This window comes from Haliotis rubra, unplaced genomic scaffold, assembly GCF_003918875.1.
Source record: "Haliotis rubra isolate DU_JTF1 unplaced genomic scaffold, ASM391887v1 Scf25, whole genome shotgun sequence".
Taxonomy (NCBI): domain Eukaryota; kingdom Metazoa; phylum Mollusca; class Gastropoda; order Lepetellida; family Haliotidae; genus Haliotis; species Haliotis rubra.
Window position 1 is genome coordinate 3,130,836 of NW_025766558.1, and position 25,561 is coordinate 3,156,396.

At 40.8% G+C, this 25,561-nt stretch overlaps 1 protein-coding gene across 5 annotated transcripts in view; it reads left to right on the forward strand.

Annotated features, from left to right (window-relative positions):
• Window positions 1-25,561, forward strand: part of LOC124279440 (estrogen receptor-like) — a 175,262-nt gene that overhangs the window by 60,547 nt on the left and 89,154 nt on the right. For all 5 annotated transcript variants that reach the window (XM_046715269.1, XM_046715267.1, XM_046715271.1 and 2 more), the window contains exon 3: window positions 17,964-19,299. In XM_046715269.1, coding sequence (XP_046571225.1) covers window positions 18,047-19,299 — 1,253 coding nt within the window. In that variant the 5' untranslated portion in view covers window positions 17,964-18,046. The remainder of the gene's footprint in view (window positions 1-17,963; window positions 19,300-25,561) is intronic.

Consider the following 25,561-nt stretch of genomic DNA (forward strand, 5'->3'; position numbering starts at 1 on the left):
AGGAAGTTCCTAGACAACATCAAGCAGAGCCTCTTGTTTGTAATCCCTAAACATCCTGTCATGTATCACTGCCCTTGGTTCTGAAATTTCAGAATATATTGTCATATTTTTTCAAGAAAATTTAAGATATCCTTACTCCTGTGTATGACTTAACTGATACTGCCTTTATGTATACAACTGTTTCCTTCAGCAGCCTATATAGATTTTCTGGTGTGTAATCCTCTCTCTCGCGGTAATTATCTGAAAATGCATCCTTTAATTCTTATCATCATTACACTTATTACTTAATAATAATAGTTCCTACTATTGTTTGTAGTTTGACACTGAGCACAGTGGTGTAGTGGTTAGCATGCTGGCCTCTCACGCCAAAGGCCCGGGGTTCGAATCCCGGTTGAGACACCAAAATTTGTGACCTGGGTCTCATACTGTGTTGTGTCCCTGGGCAAGGCACTTTGTCCACATTGCACTCAGTCCACCCAGCTGTTTAAAATGGGTACCTGAGAAGCGGATGCATGGACCTATACGGTCGAGCGAAGCGCTTAGTAGCGGATTTGAAAGTACAATTCCGTCAGGGTAATAATGTAATGCCAGAGAGCAGCATCGTGTTGGATTCAAGAGCAAAACTTAGCATTATTATTATTAGTAGTATTCCAGCTATATGTTGGTGGTCTATAGATAATCCGCTCTTCACTAGACAATCCAGTGATTGATGTTATGAACAATCACTTCAACTCCTCGCTACTGTCTGATCAATTCGAATCCTGCAATAACCCTTCTAAACCTAAAATGCAATGCAATTCCAATATATTAAGTTAGAATCATTTCTACCTTACCATTTCTACAGGTTTTCAGTAGGAAGAAGGTGACCTCAAGCTGTTTAAAGGATTCCCACTAAATAGGTGACCAGATTTCATGGTAGTGAAAGACAACTAGACGAATTGATTGCCAAATACCACTATATTTTGTCTTAATTAATTTAGATTTATTACAAAAACATGATAAAAATGTTAAAACTAATATTTCCAAGAAGATCATTGTATAAGTCACCCCCTCCCCTTCAGCCCCCACAAATATCTATAGTAATATTAAAGTATTGATTCATAATGTAGTGTTGTTTTGAAACAATTTCTGTGTCAGTAGATACTAAAAGGTATAAAAGATCAACCTAAGAAATAAACATTTGTACAGAATAAATATTTTGTTTTGTCTGAATGTACATGCAAAACTGGCTCATCAACATAAGCAATGGCGGCTGGGGCACGACAACTGTGGCTGCAGCATTAGCCGCATCTTCACATCTTCATCGGCCTGCCCTTGGCCTGCCCTCGCGTGACCTGGGTCAGCTTAACATGGCTACTACAGTAGGATGGCTGGCTACATGGCTGACTGCCTGCCACATGCCGAGGCCTTCCCTCTTTCACTCAGTCTCTGGCCACCGTGGTAGGGCCCAGCTCAGTGCTGATTGGCTGAAAACTGTGTGTTGATATAAGCAGTAGCCAGGATGTATACCCACAACAGCCAAATAAACTGCGTCATTATTCTCTCTGTTTGTCAGATGTGTCTCACACTGGCCCCAACTGTGTATAGCAGTTGTGTGGAGTTGGCGAGACTGTAGGATATGTACACTGTTACATCAGCCTTGAAATGGCATTGTGTCCATGGGCTGACAAAGACCACCACCACCTGGTCACACAGTGAGTGACCGGTTGTTGACCCCGGCGGGGAGGACTAGGCTGACCACTGCAGTGGGACTTGATCTCCTGGGGCTGACATGCCTGTGGTGCCTGCACATATGCTGGCTAGCTTCAGGTCATGCTTGGTCCAACATCAGCCGGACTTAACCTGGACTTAGCTCAGTCATCTGGGATAGGATCATTGCATTAATGACTGCTTACTGTTGTTTTACCATCACCATTGTAGCTTCATTGGTATCAACTCAAAATGTGATGATTGTGTTTATCACAGCAACAAATTGAAAATGACTAATTAAAGATTCTCCATATTCATTGTGGAATATTCCATGCCATGCAGAAATATGTTTGTCTTTTAAACTATATAAACATATACATAATTCAGAATAGCAATGAAAATACAAGGAAAATATTATGTGTTATAACCCGCGATTATCAGTAAGAAGTATTTCAGATTTATCGGAAGTTGTGTACATGACAGCAGATTATTCCTGTCTTACATTCATTATTCATTGTTTGAAAAGAGCATCCTCATTTTGTCTGTGATGATATTGTATTTATGATTTTAGGGACAAAAATTGAAATGGAGTGTCTTACATTTGAATATTTAGTGTGAGACATGACAGATAATATAGTTTTATGCTCAAGGACTGAGCAGCGATCACTGGGATGATCTTCCAGAGGTGAACAAAGATGTTTGGGAAAGGATTGAAGGATATCATAGGTAGAACCATGATTACTAAATGTGCAGTTAGATTTGACCTTTGTTGTTGTTGATAGATGTGATTTAAACACATTTATTTATAAAAATATGAATGGATTGGCCAACCAGCTCCGAAGAGCTTATTTGAGGGCCGCTCCAAGAAAACATGTACATATAACTACAGGAACAGATGACACATTGTTACAAGACTTATTTATCAACAGTCAAGATGGGGATAATGCATGGATATCGTTTCGTTTATTTGGCAGTCAATATCAAATTGTTTATGAAACATCAAATCGATCAGATCTTATTATGTAATCATGAATAGATTTTAATAATTTGTGTAGATCATTGTTAGTGAGGGATGTACGATAGATGTGTTCCTGAACACGTATTTGTGTATTCTCATCATGCCAGCAGCAAGAAGAATATATTCCCAATTAGTCAGACAAAGACGGTATTTCTATTGAATATATGAATCACAGAAAATTAAATATTGATATATGTTGTTGAATAATCATTATATATAGCTAGTAGCGAATTGTAGAAAGAAGTTAAAATTATTTAATAATGTTTTCAATGTTTGCTTGAAGAAAATATCATTTAAAAAGGTTAAACTAAGAAACTTTTTAACTTTGATTTCTTTCCCATACAAATTATTTTTTTGAGTTGATATTTTTCCCAAGCAAAAAATCATAAGACCTTAATGACGCTTTCTACATGTCCAGTAAAATTGTTCATGCTAAATCATTTAATGAGAGAGTGTCTGAAGAATCATTATAATAATAATAAGAGGATGAATTCCGCAAGATAAGGGATGTATAATTATAGTAAAATCCATGAGGGGTGATCATCGACAAGAGAAAGGAGACAATGCAGAAGGCCCCCTCAAGCGTTCCCTCTCACAAAGGTGGGGGTCATCTGGGGATACAGCCTTGAGATGGGTGGGAAGGAGGGTGGACAGTGATTATGGAGGCGGGAGGGGGGTCTCCCACTGCCTGACACCATCGCTGCCACTGCCCAGGTTTAGGTGGGGTCATGTGAGGATAGCACTGCCTGAGTCCAGGTAGTGGGTTCAGTGCCAGGTCAACTGGCTATTTATAGCCATCAGTGGGCAGTTATTCTGCTCTGACCAAGACATGACCCCGGCTCACCATAGCCTACCAATAATACAATATGTCCAAACCTCTCCCATCCAGCACGGTGGTTATGCATGTTTGTATGCACACTCTGCAATGTTGGACAGTGACAGGGTAGCTGTTTGGATACAGCGCCAGCTGATGATATAAACTTATAACACCTGGTGCCAAGAAGGAATATATGCCGTATTGTCACAGACTCAACAGGAAGCGAGACACCATTCTCAGAAGTTGGGAAATACGGAAAATACTCTGTGATTGGTTTGTGTCCAACTTCCTCAGTTAAGAGGTGGGTGAAGAATATGTTGTATGTCTATAGAAGCCACATAACATGATATTAGCTTTTCAGAAACTTTATAATTTTAAGAATGACCAAAAAATATTCAGTATGATTTTTATATGTATTTTGTGCTAGGGATGTAATAAGAATGGACATTGAACATTGGTAGATGTGTCTTAGGGAATGATTATTTTGTATTAAAATGTTGTAATTTATAGCTAACTTTAAATCATATTCATTATTGTGGTATACACCAAGAAAATGTCAACAAACTTACATTTCTTTTGTAGTTTTTATTATACATTATCCCTAATATTATTAGAACAAATGCATCCAGTGTATAGTAGTACTGTAAATGCTGTTATAGGTATGTAAATAAACATGTCGTCATGTATTCAATGAATCCTCAATCTCAAAATTGAGTTTCAATAAAATACCAATAAAAACTGTTCATACGTTTCAGACTTAGTTCTGAAGAATTGAAAATGAAACTCTGCTTGCAAATTTGCTGATAATGAGGCTTCCTGCATTGTTATTACCATAATTTGTCCTGATATTTAAAGAGAAAATACACTGCAATTTATACCCGTTATGTAAGCATGTTAGTCATTGTGACTTTCCACAACTTTTAGCCCTAATCCAGCATTATCACCGCAGGGGACACTTAAAATGAGCTTCACACAGTTTATCTGAATCAGGAATCAATTTTGGGCTTATGCTTTACCACTCAGGCCACCCACCCACTCCTCCAGTATGTTATGGAAGATCATGAATGAATCGGGAATCAAACTTGGGGGGTGATGATCTAATGCTTAACCACTCGGCCACCCAATCACTCCTCCAGTATGTTGTTGAAGATGATGAATGAATCGGGAATCAAACTTGGGGGTTGATGATCTAATGCTTAACCACTCGGCCACCCAATCACTCCTCCAGTATGTTGTTGAAGATCATGAATCAGGGCTACAGATAAGGGCCGTATCGGCGTATGTACGGATAAAAAATATACACGATACGGTAGGAAATAATTTAGAAAACGTAGCAGATACGCACCACAGCGATTGTGTACGGTTAGAGTCATTTACTGACATATTTATCTGATTTATCTAATTGTTTATTGACCGTTTACACCAGAGTAGCAATGCTGTCATGCATATATGAAACAAAGCACAAGTTTAATGATACACCATTAAATTCCATTCAGTACTCTAAATGTATTCTTATTGTTTTCCAGTACTCATATATTGAAAAAATAAGGAGTACGTACTCCTGATGTTGAAAAATTATCTTGAGCCCTGATGAATGAATCGGGAATCAAACTTGGGGGGTGATGATCTAATGCTTAACCATTTAGCCACCCAATCATTCCTCCAGTATGTTGTTGAAGATCATGAATGAATCGGGAATCAAACTTGGGGGGTGATGATCTAATGCTTAACCACTCAGCCACCCAATCATTCCTCCAGTATGTTGTTGAAGATGATGAATGAATCGGGAATCAAACTTGGGGGTTGATGATCTAATGCTTAACCACTCGGCCGCCCAATCACTTCTCCAGTATGTTGTTGAAGATGATGAATGAATTGGGAATCAAACTTGGGGGGTGATGATCTAATGCTTAACCACTCGGCCACCCACCCACTCCTCCAGTATGTTGTTGAAGATGATGAATGAATTGGGAATCAAACTTGGGGGTTGATGATCTAATGCTTAACCACTCGCCCACCCAATCACTTCTCCAGTATGTTGTTGAAGATCATGAATGAATCGGGAATCAAACTTGGGGGTTGATGATCTAATGCTTAACCACTCGGCCACCCACCCACTCATCCAGTATGTTGTTGAAGATGATGAATGAATCGGGAATCAAACTTGGGGGTTGATGATCTAATGCTTAACCACTCGGCCACCCACCCACTCATCCAGTATGTTGTTGAAGATGATGAATGAATCGAGAATCAAACTTTGGGGTTGATGATCTAATGCTTAACCACTCGGCCACCCAATCACTTCTCCAGTATGTTGTTGAAGATCATGAATGAATCGGGGAATCAAACTTGGGGGGTGATGATCTAATGCTTAACTACTCGGCCACCCAATCACCTGTCCACCATGTTGTTGATGATCATGAACTGGGAATCGAACTAAGGTGTCATGATCTAATGCTTTACCACTCGGCCACCCAATCACTCCTCCAGTATGTTGTTGAAGATGATGAATGAATCGGGAATCAAACTTGGGGGGTGATGATCTAATGCTTAATTACTCGGCCACCCAATCACCTGTCCACCATGTTGTTGATGATCATGAACTGGGAATCGAACTAAGGTGTGATGATCTAATGCTTAACCACTCGGCCACCCAATCACTCCTCCAGTATGTTGTTGAAGATGATGAATGAATCGGGAATCAAACTTGGGGGGTGATGATCTAATGCTTAACCACTCGGCCACCCAATCACCTGTCCACCATGTTGTTGATGATCATGAACTGGGAATCGAACTAAGGTGTGATGATCTAATGCTTAACCACTCGGCCACCCAATCACTCCTCCAGTATGTTGTTGAAGATCATGAATGAATCAGGAATCAAACTTGGGGGGTGATGATCTAATGTTTAACCACTCGGCCACCCAATCACTCCTGTTGACACATGTTGACACATGGCCCCCCAACCAGTAAGATCATGGATGAGTGGGTGTCCTTACAGTGAATGTTATAGAGTTGTGCTTTCATATTTCACTGATGTATTGTCTCCGAAATACAGTTAAAGGTTACACAGAAGTGATTCCATGAAGAAACCCCTGAATATAGGAACTGTAAAGTCTAGGTTTTTCCAAGTGGGATGAGAGCTGGGGTGTTGATATTATTACAAATATATATTCTTCAGTGTGACTGACCAAACAGCCTCATCAATGTTTATAAGTTCTCCAGCGAGTGCTCCTCAGCACAGTGTACTGTTTCATGTGATGAAACTTGACACTACCAGTAGAATCCAGATCAGTTGCATAATATTAACCCAGAAACTGAAGATGTTAGATACACAAACAACTTCGGCGTCTGTTATGACTTGAAATACGGGAATGGCATGAAGCTGCTGGTATTAGAGGGTCTGTCAGGTATACTGTAAGTATATGTAGAAACCTTGGCACTGGCATCAAACTGCTGGTATTAGAGGGTCTGCAGGTATACTGTAAGTATATGTAGAAACCTTGGCACTGGCATCAAGCTGCTGGTATTAGAGGGTCTGTCAGGTATACTGTAAGTATATGTAGAAACCTTGGCACTGGCATCAAGCTGCTGGTATTAGAGGGTCTGTCAGGTATACTGTAAGTATATGTAGAAACCTTGGCACTGGCATCAAGCTGCTGGTATTAGAGGGTCTGTCAGGTATACTGTAAGTATATGTAGAAACCTTGGCACTGGCATCAAGCTGCTGGTATGAGAGGGTCTGTCAGGTATACTGTAAGTATATGTAGAAACCTTGGCACTGGCATCAAGCTGCTGGTATTAGAGGGTCTGTCAGGTATACTGTAAGTATATGTAGAAACCTTGGCACTGGCATCAAGCTGCTGGTATTAGAGGGTCTGTCAGGTATACTGTAAGTATATGTAGAAACCTTGGCACTGGCATCAAGCTGCTGGTATTAGAGGGTCTGTCAGGTATACTGTAAGTATATGTAGAAACCTTGGCACTGGCATCAAGGCACTGGCATCAAGCTGCTGGTATTAGAGGGTCTGTCAGGTATACTGTAAGTATATGTAGAAACCTTGGCACTGGCATCAAGCTGCTGGTATTAGAGGGTCTGTCAGGTATACTGTAAGTATATGTAGAAACCTTGGCACTGGCATCAAGCTGCTGGTATGAGAGGGTCTGTCAGGTATACTGTAAGTATATGTAGAAACCTTGGCACTGGCATCAAGCTGCTGGTATTAGAGGGTCTGTCAGGTATACTGTAAGTATATGTAGAAACCTTGCCACTGGCATCAAGCTGCTGGTATTAGAGGGTCTGTCAGGTATACTGTAAGTATATGTAGAAACTGTGGCATTGGCAGCTACTCTGGCCTTTGTATTTACGTTTCACGGACATAACACACCTGTGCATGTGTTTGCATCAACCATGGGTTCTTAGTAGTTTTAAGAAGAATTTGTCACATAAGCTATAAATTGGGCTTGCTGATACCTGTATCAAATAAACCATACGAAGTATTTACTTTTTGTTGTAATATGGACTGGTGTTTACTCTTCTAACTTTTGTTATGAACAGTTTATTCTTTGTTAAGAACATACTGTCATCAGTGTGTATGGTGATATGACTGTTATTCGCCAGTTGAATAACGTGTTTCACTAAGCTGGTCTGTCTGTGTCCTGACATTAATGCAGCAGCTCTGAATAAAGGTGACACAATGTTGACAGAAGGAGGGGATAACAGTCCATGGTGTCAGTTTATATGTGCTGGAGGACATCTGGAGGAAACATTGTAATTACTGTCATCAGTTAGTTGATAATAGCCAGCATGTGTACTGACTGGTGGTCAGGTGGTGTGTGTGTGTGTGTGTGTACTGACTGGTGGTCAGGTGGTGTGTGTGTATACTGGCTGGTGTGGTGGTCCGATGGTGTGTGTGTGTACTGACTGGTTTAGTGGTCAGATGGTGTGTGTGTGTGTGTACTGACTGGTGTGGTGGTCAGATGGTGTGTGTGTACTGACTGGTGTGGTGGTCAGATGGTGTGTGTGTACTGACTGGTTTGGTGGTCAGATGGTGTGTGTGTACTGACTGGTTTGGTGGTCAGATGGTGTGTGTGTACTGACTGGTTTGGTGTAGGTGGTTAAATGGTGTATTACTACTGACTGGTGTGGTGGTGTAAAAATGGTGTGTGTGTACTGACTGGTTTGGTGGTCAGGTGGTGTGTGTGTGTGTACTGACTGGTGTGGTGGTCAAATGGTGTGTGTGTACTGACTGGTTTGGTGGTCAGGTGGTGTGTGTGCACCGACTGGTGTGGTGGTTAAATGGTGTGTGTGTACTGACTGGTTTGGTGGTCAGGTGGTGTGTGTGTACTGACTGGTGTGGTGGTTAAATGGTGTGTGTGTACTGACTGGTTTGGTGGTCAGATGGTGTGTGTGTACTGACTGGTGTGGTGGTTAAATGGTGTGTGTGTACTGACTGGTTTGGTGGTCAGGTGGTGTGTGTGTACCGAGTGGTGTGGTGGTTAAATGGTGTGTGTGTACTGACTGGTGTGGTGGTCAGGTGGTGTGTGTGTACTCGAGCTGTGTGGTGGTTAAACGTTGTGTGTGTACTGACTGGTTTGGTGGTCAGGTGGTGTGTGTGCACTGACTGGTGTGGTGGTTAAATGGTGTGTGTGTACTGACTGGTGTGGTCAGGTTGTGTGTGCGCACCGAGCTCTGTGGTGGTTAAACGTTGTGTGTGTACTGACTGGTTTGGTGGTCAGGTGGTGTGTGTGTGCTGACTGGTTTGGTGGTCAGGTGGTGTGTGTGTACTGGCTGGTGTGGTGGTCAGATGGTGTGTGTGTACTGCTAATTCATATGGTTATTTCACCAAGGCTGCTAATTATAGTTTCAATCTTTGTATCTTTTCTGTCATGGAGAGAAGCATGTCATGGTCGGAGTGTTGTGTCATTACAGAAGTTGGAGGAACTACTCGACATCATTAACACACCAGGTTTACAACCATGCATGCTCACTTTATAAGTGTGAAAATCTCCTTGTTTTGTACTCAAACAGCTGTGATAAGAAATAATGTAGTTTTAATTGTAGACAACTCACTAGTCAAAGTGTCAGACTTAATTAGATTTCTGCCAAGTTTAATCAAGCTGAACATGGACATCCACGTCAAACTGTCCATAATTGACTATTTATCTCATTTTGTTCCTGAGAAATAACTAATATTACAGATTATTTCTGTGCATGAAATCTGAGTCAAGTCTATTTTTCAACCAAAGTAGAGTGATGGCAGTTTTTAACAGATGAATGGTATAAGTTCAGATAAGTCACATGTCGGTGTGACACCTGTGACTTGGCAAATACTCGGTAGATTTTTTGCATTATCGGATATGAGGACACAGCTGACATATTTAGAGACTACTAGATTCAGCACTTAGTTTGTGAATGTGTAGAGGGAGAGTTGAGGAAATGTCTTCGGGGAATCAGGGTTTGAACTGACCTCCAGGAACCAATTCTGGTTGTGAAAAGTGACCAGGGTCCCAATCCATAAAGAGTTCCGTACGACAGGTTGTAACGCTACTACCCCAATCCATAAAGAGTTTGTAAGCGTATGGTGAACTATAGAGTTACGACAGGTTGTAACGTTACCCCCAATCCATAAAGAGTTTGTAAGCGTATGGTGAACTATAGAGTTACGACAGGTTGTAACGTTACCCCCAATCCATAAAGAGTTCGTAAGCGTATGGTGAACTATAGAGTTACACAGGTTGTATTACCCCTAATCCATTCAGAAGCATACTGTAACATTACCCCCATTAAGAGTTCATAAAGAGTTATAGTGAGTTTACGGGTGAACTAATCCATAAAGAGTTACATGGTGAACTATAGGTTGTACAGGTAACGTTACCCCAATCCATAAAGAGTTTGTAAGCGTATGGTGAACTATAGAGTTACGACGAGGTGAACTACTAATCCATAAAGAGTTGTTTGGTGAACTATAGAGTTACGACAGGTTGTAACGCTACCCCCAATCCATAAAGAGTTGTAGTGTATGGTGAACTATAGAGTTACGATGGTTGAACTATAGAGTTAAAGAGTTTGTAAGGTTGTGAACGCTACCAAAGGTTTGTTAAAAAGGTGACCAGGCCCCGTTTTCACGAAACAAACTTAAGTCTGAGTTTTGAGTTTTTTACTCAAAGTTGAGAAAATGCATTTCCCAGAATGAACTGAAATCGATATAAAACTCAAACATAGCAGACAATTTGAGTTTGGTGGATAGATTGCTAAAGTTGTTTGGGCTTTTTTATTATACAAAATGCAGTTGAGTTAAAAAATCAGCTGTTTCAAATTGTCAAACACAGTTTGAAATTTGAGTAAATACTTAAGTTTGTTTCAAGAAATCGGGTCCGGATGAATTCGATGGTCAGGCTTGGTTGATGCCCTGTCATCATCGTACCCAGCTGGCGTGGATCCTTGGGTATATCATCAGTCACTGGATGGTTGTCTGGTCACCAGACACTGATGATTTATAGCTGGAATTTAGCTGATTCCGTTGTCAAATAAAAAACAACAACTCCAAAACAAACCAATTTTCAAGCAAGGTATCTGAACAAGTGGACCATTTGCCAGATATTAATATTGTTGTTCATCAAATCCATCCAGCATATTATAGTGATGCTTGTGTGGAAGCTCGTGATGTAATTTATTTTCATCATCAACAGTTGTGATGCACCCAAAACTCTTTTGACATGATCACACAATGTGCATGTACCAATATAACCCTGCCATGGTTTCTTGTTGCCAACCTATAATTCCCCACATGGGTACAATGTGTGAAGCCCATTTCTGGTGTCCCCCGCTGTGATGTTGCTGGAATATTGCTAAAAGCGGCGTAAAACCAAACTCACTCAGTCACTCCAAAACCTATATCGTGTAGATGCAACACAATGTTTTAAACTTTCCACAAAATTAATTCTTTTATTAAACTTCTATGCCATTGTTTAGTGATACTCCAAACTAATCAGCAATATACTGCCCAAAAGAAGTTCAAGATCACAGCGTTGAATCATATGACTGTAGTCAATCTGGAACGCTTTTTGAGTTAGGTAAACCATGTCCCTGTATCGTCATCAAAGTTTAATTATTCATGTGGATTTCAATTTCCTGTTTTGTGACTTACCCTTAATTTAAGAGCCATTGTCTGAGTACAACAGCTGCATATTATTCTTCCAGTCTGAAGACCTTAATGCCTTTAAGGAGTGTTTATTGATGTGAATTTGGCTGTGGCTTAGGGGTTGGTGCAGGTAAATCCAGGTATTATCATTGTCCAGGAACACCTTGTCCAGGAGACCCCAGCTGGACCCAGCTAGACACACCCACTCAGGCCTAACACATGTCCTGTCACAGTTAGTGGGAACCTGGTTAGACAGAAAATATCCATGACAAGCCGAGATACCATCCATGATAAGCTGAGATACGTGAAATCATCTCAGCTCTTTGTGTGACTTATTTCCCTACAAATTATCGCATACATAATTTGTTTGCTTATTGAACTCGTGATAGTAGATCTCCACCTCTTGTCATCGGGAGATTAAGTACACATTATATAGAGTATCACCACAAACGACAGTGAAAGTGTTATATTCCAATTTCCACTCAGATAATGGGCTGAGGTGGATGTTTGTAGACTGACTGGAAACTACATTATTAGTGCTAATATATTTTTGTAATTATTTGCTAAGGCCAGACCAATTTTATTTCTTGCTTTACGGATTTTTGTCCTCAGAAAACCTAAAAGCAGGAGGGAAAAAGAAATTAAAATATAATCACCAGTCAAAGTAATATTCCTTTTAAATGCTCAGAGAGTGTTACTTTTGGCAATTTATGAAGTGTATATGGGGCAAAAAACAATCTAAAAACAAAATTTCTTGTGTGTTTACATTTTTGGCCAATGAAAACATTAGGATTTTATTTTTTGAGCGGGAAAAATTAATTATTTTTTTTCTTATTCTTGAAAAATATGACAGGCGGATCCGTAAAACAAGAAATAAAATTGGTCTGGCCTAAAGAATTAATTTATTCCATAGTATTTGATTTGCTAAGTGGTTATGTTTCTATTTTGTTTCGTAAAACATATAAAATGTTGGTCTTGGCTGCTAACAGACTTTTACTTGTTGGTTGCACGACAATAGAATGTGAACGGCTTGTGTTGCTTGAAATGATCATTTCATATTGTAGTCACCATTATTATGGATTTATGGTAGAATAAGCTGAATTTAAAGTTAATGCTGTTTACATGTTTCTTTATGAGAATATTTCAGTGTGAGTTTGCTCATATCGTTATAGGCATAAAAGTACCAGCCTTGCTGGTAAGTAGGTATTCAGTGAAATTGAAAGTTGGTATCAAAGCTTACTCATAACTGGACATTGAGTGGAACATGTGGTTCATATGTAAGCTTGCTGGTAAAGTGGCATTCTGTGAAATATGTGGTTCATGTGTAGATTTGACGGCAATGTGACTTTTGGTGATATAGTTGTTCATATGTAAGTTTGCTGGTGTTTTGACAATCAGTGAAAATATTCCTTTCTATTGTATGCTTGCTGGCGTAGTGACTTTTGGTGAAAAAAAGTGGTTCATACGTAAGCTTGCTAGTGCAGTGACTTTTGGTGAATTGAGTGGCTCATACGTAAGCTTGCTGGCGCAGTGACTTTTGGTGAAAAGAGTGGTTCATACGTAAACTTGGTGGGGCAGTGAATTTTGGTGAAAAGAGTGGTTCATACGTAAGCTTGCTAGTGCAGTGACTTTTGGTGAATTGAGTGGTTCATACATAAGCTTGCTGGCGCAGTGACTTTTGGTGAAAAGAGTGGTTCATACGTAAGCTTGCTGGGGCAGTGACTTTTGGTGAAAAGAGTGGTTCATATGTAAGCTTGCTGGGGCAGTGACTTTTGGTGAAAAGAGTGGTTCATATGTAAGCTTGCTGGGGCAGTGAGTTGGGGTTTTAGTATTTGAGTATAATTAGATTCTCCAGCCAAGAGAGTTATTACTCACAAATTTTGGCATTTTTGTCTGTCCTATCCCTCCGTCCCCCTCAACCTCAGTTGATGTGGAGGGACCTGCCTTGAAGCTCATGGGAAATCAGGTGCCACGATCCCATGCCAGCAGCCAACTCAGCACAACACTGAAACAGCATCACTTGTTCCGGAAACCACACTGCTGATCAATATTCGATCTGTAAATAGTGATAGTGTTGTATCAGGAGATTTTGCAGTGTTTATGCCTGCAAGAGTTGCTTCCCTTGGTATGTTCAGCTCAGTGTTGTAGTGCATACTGTCAGTTTTACTCTCCCAGGTAGTGCACAGATTTCACTGTAAACTTGTGTAGCTGTTATCAGATAGTAAGTACCAGTCAGACGGTTCTGATCTGTGGGACGTACATACTTTGCATTGTAAGGTACTGGGTAATATTAAAGTTATGGTCTGGTTGGTTGGGTTGTTGCTTATCGCTGCACTCAGCATTATTCCAGCTATATGGCAGCAACCTGTCAATAGTCGAGTCTGAACCAGACGATCCAGTGATCAACAGCATGAGCATCGATCTACATAATTGGGATACAATGACATGTGCCAGCTAAGTCAATAATAGATTTCAGAGAGGCCTATATGTATTGATAGGAACAAACTTCACTTATATTCTGTAGAGGAAATATAAATTCTCATTATTGTTATGGGATTCGAACCCCAGACTTTTCGGTCCAATGCTGTGTTGTCTAACTGATACGGGTAAGGTTGTTGTCTGTAGCACAACTCAGGACACTGGTAGATTTAGATTGTAGAAATAACAAAGATGTAATCCCTTGGGTAATGTTGGCAAACGGTATTCATTGGTGTCCTGTTCAAAACTATGACAAGCTTTAGAGTCAGTCTGAAACAAACTGTAAGGTGTCTGTATAACTTCCTATCGGTCAGTGGCCTGAGCTGACCATTCTTGGCCTCCAGCTAGATTAGCAGTGACCTCAGGTCAGCTGTTTCAGTAGCAATGCTCAGGTCACCCTCCTTGGACATGTAGTATTGACCTATTGTCCTGCAAACTTCTGATGCAGGAGGAACTCAAGGATCTGCTTCATAGTAACCTACCTGTGTAATACTCTCTGTGTATTGACTGTGTTTGACACAGGGAGCAGACCCACAAGGTGATACAGACTGTAATGCCCTACCTGTGTAATACTCTCTGTGTATTGACTGTGTTTGACACAGGGAGCAGACCCACAAGGTGATACAGACTGTAATGACCTACCTGTGTAATACTCTCTGTGTATTGGCTGTGTTTGACACAGGGCAGCAGACTCACAAGGTGATACAGACTGTAATGTCCTACCTGTGTAATACTCTCTGTGTATTGGCTGTGTTTGACACAGGGCAGCAGACTCCACAAGGTGATACAGACTGTAATTGACCTGTGTAATACAGGGTGTTTGACATACAGACTGGCAGACTCACAAGGTGATACAGACTGTAATGTCCTACCTGTGTAATACTCTCTGTGTATTGGCTGTGTTTGACACAGGGCAGCAGACTCACAAGGTGATACAGACTGTAATGTCCTACCTGTGTAATACTCTCTGTATTGGCTGTGTTTGACACAGGGCAGCAGACTAAGGTGATACAGACTGTAATACCCTACCTGCCCTACCTGTGTAATACTGTGTATTGGCTGTGTTTGACACAGGGCAGCAGACTCACACAAGGTGATACAGACTGTAATGTCCTACCTGTGTAATACTCTACTCTGTGTATTGGCTGACTGTGACCTGTGTAATACTCTCACTGTGTATTGGCTGACACAGGGCAGCAGACTCACAAGGTGATACAGACTGTAATGCCCTACCTGTGTAATACTCTCTGTGTATTGGCTGTGTTTGACACAGGGCAGCAGACTCACAAGGTGATACAGACTGTAATGTCCTACCTGTGTAATACTCTGTGTATTGGCTGTTTTGACACAGGGCAGCAGACTCACAAGGTGATACAGACTGTAATGTCCTACCTGTGTAATACTCTCTGTGTATTGGCTGTGTTTGACACAGGGCAGCAGACTCACAAGGTGATACAGACTGTAATGTCCTACCTGTGTAATACTCTCTGTGTATTGGCTGTGTTTGACACAGGGCAGCAGACTCACAAGGTGATACAGACTGTAATGTCCTACCTGTGTAATACTCTCTGTGTATTGGCTGTGTTTGACACAGGGCAGCAGACTCACAAGGGGATACAGACTGTAATGTAATGTCCTACCTGTGTAATACTCTGTGTATTGGCTGTTTGACACAGGGCAGCAGACTCACAAGGTGATACAGACTGTAATGTCCTACCTGTGTAATACTCTCTGTGTATTGGCTGTGTTTGACACAGGGCAGCAGACTCACAAGGTGATACAGACTGTAATACCCTACCTGTGTAATACTCTCTGTGTATTGGCTGTGTTTGACACAGGGCAGCAGACTCACAAGGTGATACAGACTGTAATGTCCTACCTGTGTAATACTCTCTGTGTATTGGCTGTGTTTGACACAGGGCAGCAGACTCACAAGGGATACAGACTGTAATGTCCTACCTGTGTAATACTCTCTGTGTATTGGCTGTGTTTGACACAGGGCAGCAGACTCACAAGGGGATACAGACTGTAATGTCCTACCTGTGTAATACTCTCTGTGTATTGGCTGTGCTTGACACAGGGCATCAGACTCACAAGGGGATACAGACTGTAATGTCCTACCTGTGTAATACTCTCTGTGTATTGGCTGAGTTTGACACAGGGAGCAGACCCACAAGGGGATACAGACTGTAATACCCTACCTGTGTAATACTCTCTGTGTATTGGCTGTGTTTGACACAGGGCAGCAGACTCACAAGGTGATACAGACTGTAATGCCCTACCTGTGTAATACTCTCTGTGTATTGGCTGTTTGACACAGGGCAGCAGACTCACAAGGTGATACAGACTGTAATGTCCTACCTGTGTAATACTCTCTGTTTTGACTCACAAGGGGATACAGACTTTAAATTACATTTGTGATGTCATTCCATTGTCTGCTCGCTCCATTACTTTTCAGGAATGGAGCGATGTGTACCAGCTTCAAATTAAAGACTTCATTTTGTCATTTTGACATATAACTTTGATAACAGAAATATTCCCAATACTTTGAATGTAATTTAAGTAGGGTAATATCCTCGTAACTCTCCATTCCTTCAAAACAATGTGCCTCGGCCCCTCCCGGGCCTCGGCTCCATTATTTTTAAGGAATGGAGAGTTACTCGGACATTACCCTCTACCCAATGTCCTACCTGTGTTCTGTGTATTGGCTGTGTTTGACAGCACAACTCAGGACACTGGTAGATTTAGATTGTAGAAATAACAAAGATGTAATCCCTTGGGTAATGTTGGCAAACAGTATTCATTGGTGTCCTGTTCAAAACTATGACAAGCTTTAGAGTCAGTCTGAAACAAACTGTAAGGTGTCTGTATAACTTCCTATCGGTCAGTGGCCTGAGCTGACCATTCTTGGCCTCCAGCTAGATTAGCAGTGACCTCAGGTCAGCTGTTTCAGTAGCAATGCTCAGGTCACCCTCCTTGGACATGTAGTATTGACCTATTGTCCTGCAAACTTCTGATGCAGGAGGAACTCAAGGATCTGCTTCATAGTAACCTACCTGTGTAATACTCTCTGTGTATTGACTGTGTTTGACACAGGGAGCAGACCCACAAGGTGATACAGACTGTAATGCCCTACCTGTGTAATACTGTCTGTGTATTGGCAGTGTTTGACAATACATAGCAAGTCATCAAAGTGATCAGTTGTGATGTCCTGATTGCATTTTTGGTGTTTAGATTTCCAGTTATAATTTATATGTAAATCATGACTTTTAATTTTATATTGATTTATTATATATTGGAGATAACTTTCTATGGATAATTCCCATCTGAACGGACATCGCATTGTTAACTACCTGAAGGAAGTTGACCTGTATCATAAATTGTAACTATGTAATGTGAATTGCTTGTTTTTGAATTTGGTGCTATGATATATTTTGCTTGTAAATAATAATGTAATGAATATATATGCTTTTAATAAACTGATTTGGACTTTGTACTTAAATTTAGTATAAATGTAGACTTGATCTCATCACTCTATGGCTGGAATATTGCCAATGTCACGTAAAGGCCAACTCAGCACAATTCTATGGATAAATTTGACTGTTATTTTTAAAGGGATGGCTTCATGTCAAATAGACTCACTTAAGAAGCACATATCTGTATCCTCATTGAAAAACTATGTCAAGGCAAGGTTAAAGATATATTGTGAACATGTTGATACCAAAAATATGTATGGTCAGAATAACAATTTATCTGCCTTTCTCGTTTCATTGATTGTGTTGTTTGATTGATTTGTCAATTGTTTGTTGATTTTCAGACTGTGGGACCTGCATCTCTATGTCAACATGATCATCCGCCGGTCTGCCAGCAGAGAATGCACATAGGTCCCCTCGCAACACTATGCCTCCTCCAAAGAAACCAAAATCAGGGCCTACATCTGCTGAGCAGTTTTTATCCAAAGAGGAGCTTTCCAAACTCACCAAGGATGAGTTGGCGACGGCAGCATCCACCCCGGCAGCAACACCACCAGCATCATCTGGGGAGGATGAAACACCAACCAAGTCTAAGCATGGTAGGGAGGGGGTGTCCAAGAAACTGGCCCATGACAATAAGGGACATGTTCATATTCTGAAAGAACTTTGTGCAAAACGTGATGAATCTGTTAAAGTGGAATACCTCCCTGAGACCTCCCTTCCTGCAAGGAAAGGGAAATCTCCACCCCACAATGCAGAACACCTAGACAACCCCAGACCTGACAAGAATGCCACGGCAGCTAGCTCAGCCTCAGGAAGGGCCCAAAGGGAAAAGAACTTACATGATACCCTTTCTCTCAAAATGCCCGCCAAAAACATGCCACCTTTTGGTCATGTTTTGGCGTCCAAAACTACTGAGGGGCATTATATTCAGGTTCTTGAACGTCAGGGTCAGCAACTTGTCTCAGAGACAGTCATCACTCAGGTGCAGCACCAGCATCAGCAGCAGCAGCATCCTCAGCAGCAGCAGCAGCAGCAGCCAAATGTTGTCCCTGCATTCTGTCAGTCGATGATCCAACTACCTCCTTCTAATACCTCATTGACCAGATCGTGTACCTCGACTACATTTTCAGGGGCAAGTGCTCTAGTGAATCAGCTACCTCCGTACCTACAGGATAACAGTTCAGTGTGTTCGCCTCACAGCCAGACCACGACCTCCGAGCCTTATGACTTGTCTCTCAAGAAGGTTTGCGCTCCGTTTGGCCGTGGGGTGGACGATCACCTCAAATACCACCCAGACATCAGCCCCAGCAGTACCGGCAGCTTGCCGGCGGCCTTTATGGCTTTTGCAGCTACAGGGCAGCAGCATTCTGCTCTGGGCGACCATGATAAACTTCTTTTGACCTCAACAGGTCGTTACCTCAATAACACTCAAGGGATTTCAACAAAATGTACCTCAGATACAACTCAGTTCCTTCAGGGTGAAGGGATCCCAGGACTGAAGAGCACCATGCTCACTCAGGTGACCCCCAATGTGATGAGCATCCTAACAGGGGGCAAACCAACTGTCCTGCTGAGCGACCAGGTCCAGGCGTTCCCCGTGGCTCCGCTCTCACGGTCATCCGTCTCCACAGACAGTGGCATTTCTGGCAAGGAAAGTCTGCCTGGTAGTCCTTTAGGGTAAGCCATCTTTCCTTCCCTCACTTAGCCATCTTTCATACCATTATGTGGATAGTCTTCTAGATAAGCCATCTTTCCTCCATCTGTATAGTCTAGTTCACTGCAGTCTCCTAGATTAGCCATCCATTCTTCTTTCATTTGTACTTTCCACTGTAGTCTTCTAGTTAAGCCATCCTTCCTCTCTTCATATGTACACAACCAGTCCGCTGTAGTGTTCTGTATAAGGCCTCTTTCTGTACTTCATCTGTTCATCTGCACAGTCCACTGTAGTCTTGAGGATAAGCCCTATTTCGGTACTTCATCTATACAGTCCACTATAGTCTTCTAGTTAAGCCATCCTTCCTCTCTTCATATGTACACAACCAGTCCGCTGTAGTGTTTTGTATAATGCCTCCTTCTGTACTTCATCTGTTCATCTGTACAGTCCACTGTAGTCTTCTGGATAAGCCCTCTTTCGGTACTTCATCTGTACAGTCCACTGTAGTCTTCTGGATAAGACCCTCTTTCAGTATTTCATCTGTACAGTCCACTGTAGTCTTCTAGTTAAGCCATCTTTCAGTATTTCATCTGTACAGTCCACTGTAGTCTTCTGGATAAGCCCTCTTTTGGTACTTCATCTTACAGTCCACTGTAGTCTTCTGGATAAGCCCTCTTTCGGTACTTCATCTTACAGTCCACTATAGTCTTCTGGATAAGCCCTCTTTCGGTACTTCATCTTAAAGTCCACTGTAGTCTTCTGGATAAGCCCACTTTCGGTACTTCATTAGTCCAGTCCACTGTAGTCTTCTGGATAAGCCCACTTTCGGTACTTCATCTGTACAGTCCACTGTAGTCTTCTGGATAAGCCCTCTTTCGGTACTTCATCTTACAGTCCACTGTAGTCTTCTGGATAAGCCCTATTTCGGTACTTCATCTTACAGTCCACTGTAGTCTTCTGGATAAGCCCTCTTTCGGTACTTCATCTTACAGTCCACTGTAGTCTTCTGGATAAGCCCACTTTCGGTACTTCATCTTACAGTCCACTGTAGTCTTCTGGATAAGCCCACTTTCGGTACTTCATCTAACAGTCCACTATAGTCTTCTGGATAAGCCCACTTTCGGTACTTCATCTAACAGTCCACTGTAGTCTTCTGGATAAGCCCACTTTCTCGGTACTTCATCTTACAGTCCACTGTAGTCTTCTGGATAAGCCCACTTTCGGTACTTCATCTAACAGTCCACTGTAGTCTTCTGGATAAGCCCTCTTTCGGTACTTCATCTAACAGTCCACTGTAGTCTTCTGGATAAGCCCACTTTCGGTACTTCATCTAACAGTCCACTGTAGTCTTCTGGATAAGCCCTCTTTCGGTACTTCATCTTACAGTCCACTATAGTCTTCTGGATAAGCCCCACTTCTTCTGTACTTCATCTAACAGTCCACTGTAGTCTTCTGGATAAGCCCACTTTCGGTACTTCATCTAACAGTCCACTGTAGTCTTCTGGATAAGCCCACTTTCGGTACTTCATCTAACAGTCCACTGTAGTCTTCTGGATAAGCCCACTTTCGGTACTTCATCTAACAGTCCACTGTAGTCTTCTGGATAAGCCCACTTTCGGTACTTCATCTAACAGTCCACTGTAGTCTTCTGGATAAGCCCACTTTCGGTACTTCATCTGTCCAGTCCACTGGCTGTTTTCTTTCCTTCATCTGCATAGCCCAGTCTGGTGTAGTCTCTGGCTTCTTTCCTTCTCCTCTGTGTGTAGTCCAGGGTGCCTAGTTAGGTCTGTTTATTGTTGTTCAACACTTCATGCTATTCACAAGCAAACTCTGTTCATATGGACATGCTTTATAATTTACTGGAACATGTTATCATACAAAAGTGAATTTGTGGCACTTTTATCCTTCTGGAAAATTTATAATTTCACTTTGGCTGAGCTTGCTGCATTTTCATCAAACATCCTGGATCACACATTGTGTTACTCTGCTTCATGGACATTTCTCAGCTTCATTTACATCTGTATACATAAAATGTTTTTTAGGAACTAATTCTCAAGGTTGAACTATCACACAGCAAATAAATGTTAACAGACCATATCTGACTGAATTAGAGCCTCTGAATGGGTCTTGGATCCTGTAGGCTCAGAGTCCTTTTAGAGTAAATGATTATTCAGTAATAATACATCTTGTATTATTTTATTGAAAGTGAAATGGATAAGGCTAATTTTTATAATTCTATGTTGTTTGGTCTTAGTTTTCTGTAACAGAGGTGTAGCATAGTGTGAAGAACTAAGGGGGATAACTTTCACAGCATGATTATCTCCCTTATCAACCTTCAACTGTTAAGTTTAATGATGGCAACCTGGCATTCATCAATCATAGATGAGACCACATGTAGGACGATGTAGTCCTGGCTGTCAGATTTTATAGTTCTTAAGGAATGAAGGGGTCTAACTCTCACTGAATGGTTATCTCCCTTATCAACCTTGAAATGTAAAATCTGTCAATGGCAACATGCATTTATCAACTCTGGAAGGTATTTCTCCAGTGCTTTTTGGAACAAATGTTATAAAGAAGCTTTATGTATGCTGAAACAGTAAAACTAACACATCAATGAACGCAGTTACATGTTTATAGTTTTTTGCATGGATAATTGTATAATTCAGTATTCTCATCTTTCGTAATTTCATTCTGTGTTGTAACTTTCTTCATCAAGGTAATCCCACATTGTGAATAAATGGCTATACAACATGTGTGCCTTTGTTATTTCTTTAACAGAATTGGGACTATTGCAAAACAAGGGAACTACAACCGACAGCTTTTCCTATTTAGTATAATCTCTTGAAATTTGTCAGATCATGCACTCAATGAACTCTAATACAAACTTTAAACAATCAGTTTAAATGAAATAAAATGTAAATTCAAAGCAATGTTTTGCAGTATGCACAATTCATGATATTACAATGTTGTCATTGTTCCTATCAATGCTATGACACAACAAGGCTATCTGTATGGGCTGTATAGCTAGTTTGGATGTAATCACCTGCTATCGAATGAAGCTAATATCATCAAGCTCGTTTCTCTGCTTTTTATACAAAATATCTGAGAATAAATATAGCAAATGTTAGGATCAAAGGAATTTTTTAAAAAGTATCTACTGATGCAGAAATTTTGTTAAATATGATAATTGTGAAAAATTTCCCCCCCAAGACTTATTGTGTCATTTTGCAGTCAGTAACATACATTTCCTTGGCTCCGCCTCTGTAGCTTGCTTTCTGCTGTTAAATGGTGTAGTGCACAATAATGATCCTTCCGACAAGCAACATGATTCAGTATATATGAGAAATTACTGATACCTGTTTGGAACGTTGGTTGTAGTTGTAAAGTGTATAATAGTTGCTGTCTTTGTCGGACATAAAACTTTGCATCACACCATGTCTCCAGTAACACCAGCTGCCCTACTTGTGGAAAGGTAAGTGCTTTATTGTGCTTACCTGTGCTTACCTGTGCTTACTGTGATTACCTCAGATACTTGCTTGCATCATCTGCAGGTATACATCTTGGTTGTATCATTAAATATTCTTCCACATGCTTTTGTCATATTGACACTGAATTATGTTATGGTTAACCCAGTTTGTGGAATATATATGTTTGTGGTGAAAAAAGTATGTGCTATGATATTGCTGCAGTGAAATTCTTCACTAGATCACTTCCAATCACAGTGTCATGTATAACAAGGGGTGTAAATATTCTTTATAATGGCCCCCTAATGCCCACAGAGGTGAGGGCAGGTGACAGACAGGTGGGTTATTTCTTGATGAAAGCGCTGTCTCATGCCTTGTCTGGCTTAGTGCCAAAGAGACCTGCACAAGATAATGAAATGTCCCAGTGGTGGTCAGACTTCCCACATCCTGACCTTACGATGACCTCACAATGACCTTAGCTAAGTTGTCTTCAAACAGTGGATGGGGTGGTTTATGACCTCGTATCACCATCCACAATGTTAACTGTTTACATTGTTGTAGAAGTCTGTGGTCCGGTGTGATGTACAGGGCTTGAACAAGGATATAACAAACTCCAAGGGACCAAGAAATTTAGTTCGCTATATCCGTTGTTCGTTATTCACATTTGACCGCCATCTTGGATTGTAGAGATGTAGACATTCACAGACATTACCTATATCATGTTGATAAATATGAAGTTTATTTTTATAATAAAATTGAAATAATACAACTACAACTTAAATAAATTTAGTTTTTAATGAAAATGCAAGCTTACATTTATAATGTCCAGATAAACCACGAAAGAAGCAAAAACTGTAGCGATTTTTTCTCCATTTGTGACATGTCATAACATGCCCGTGCCTTTTCTTTTATATTTTCATTTTTATGTAATCAGGCTTTCCGTTCGTTAACATGACACAACAACGGGAAATACCTCCGTTTTGGAAGCTTCGTATGAATAACATGCGAGGCGAATCGTGTGGTGTCTGGTATCGTTCGACAGCTTTGGAACATCAACAATATCACTGTACCCTCGCCGAGAGTATTTTCACAGTTGTAAAAAGCGATTTTATTGGATAAAGATTGGTTTCTAATGACGCTTTTTCGCCACAGTCTGCTATAAGGATCGTGATTGGTCAAAATCAGACACGTGACCTAAGGCAGCCAATCATACTACGGCAATGGATACCGTCCTCGTCAACAAAAACGGTTGTTGAATGGGTTAAACACAATATGTTTGTTTTGTTAATTAATTAATGACCATCAATCAATGTTGATTCACCGCCAACAAGATTGATGTATACTGTACCGCTAAGTGGCTGAGCTGACACTGAGTGAGTTCGCTAATCACGTCGTTAATTGGGTCTTGGGGGTAGTAAATCAGTTCGCTATAGCCGTTAATTCGCTACTCACGAGTTCGTTATTCACGTATAATTTTAATGATATTATAAAGGACTGTTGACGGGACTTTTAAATTTGTTCGCTATATCCGCTTGTGCGCTTATATCCGTGTTCGCTATAACCATGTTCTACTGTATTTATTCAGCAGACTGGGGTAATTCAGAATAGATTTTCTCTTGACCAGCATGTATTTCTCCAAGACACATTGTTACATTCAACTTTATGATTATGTAAATATGTAGATGATTGCATAGTGTCTTCCTACTGTTTCCACTGTAAGAGTTTCACAATGGATACCTGCTTGTACTATGATATGCCTTAGATTTGCAAGACAGTTTCCAACAGCAAGTTGATCTTCAAATTCAGTGGTTTTGAAATATATGACAAGTTTCAGGAACCTTCCTGTTTGTGCAGCAAGCTTGACTCTGTGCAGCAAGCTTGAACCAGGGTTTTCAGCATGATTAGCGAGCGCTTTAACCACTAGGCTACCCCATCCAGTAGGATGACATGGTAATGTGAGTGTTAACTTGTCCTTCTCATCAGGGTACTGAGGATGAAAATCAAGCATGCAATGATCTCCAGACCAGGAAAAGAAAACGTTAAGCAGCTGGTTCTTGGCCCTGTATAAATCTATAGTTACATAGTATTTAACACTATAACATGTTCAGTATCAGTGGAAGCCCCAGGAATTGTAGAAATTACCAGCAGTCCATTTTGGAATGTGTGCTTAGCATGGTGGTCATAATAACTTACTAGTTGTATTGACCTCTAAAAAGGGATATGGTCGAGGGGAGGTAACTCTTCATTTAGATGTTGATTTTATGAAGCAGCTCACACTTGTCTCAAATGTTGGTATAGTTGTGTGAGCATTAATCTGTGCCCAGCACATTTCAGTCGACAAGCCAGCATGCCTTTCTTTACTTAAGTTTTTGTATTGTTTTCTGGACATTTTAATCTTTTGCTTTATGTATATTTAGAGCAGAGCATACCAAGCATACCAGGCTGAACAGACGTTTTACCTTGACTTACTACGGACTTGTGGAGAAAGTCACTGACCTTGACTTACTACGGACTTGTGGAGAAAGTCACTGATTGTTGTAGGAATAGAATATTGCATTTAGTCGATTGATTTGTCTTTGTTTGCCTTTCTCTTTGTTGATAACCCTATACACCTGGAAGTGTGAAAGTTGATGTTTGCTGGTGTGGAATACACTTCGAGTACACCTTACAATATCAGTAGGGTATTATGGAATGGAGTTTGGATGCTTACCTTAGTTTAAAGCCATGTAAAAGAATGATGAAGTTATTTACCTAAAGTAGTCTGGTATCAAGGTGCAGGTTGTTTAACTTTACAAAGTATTGATTGATGTTTTTAGAAGGG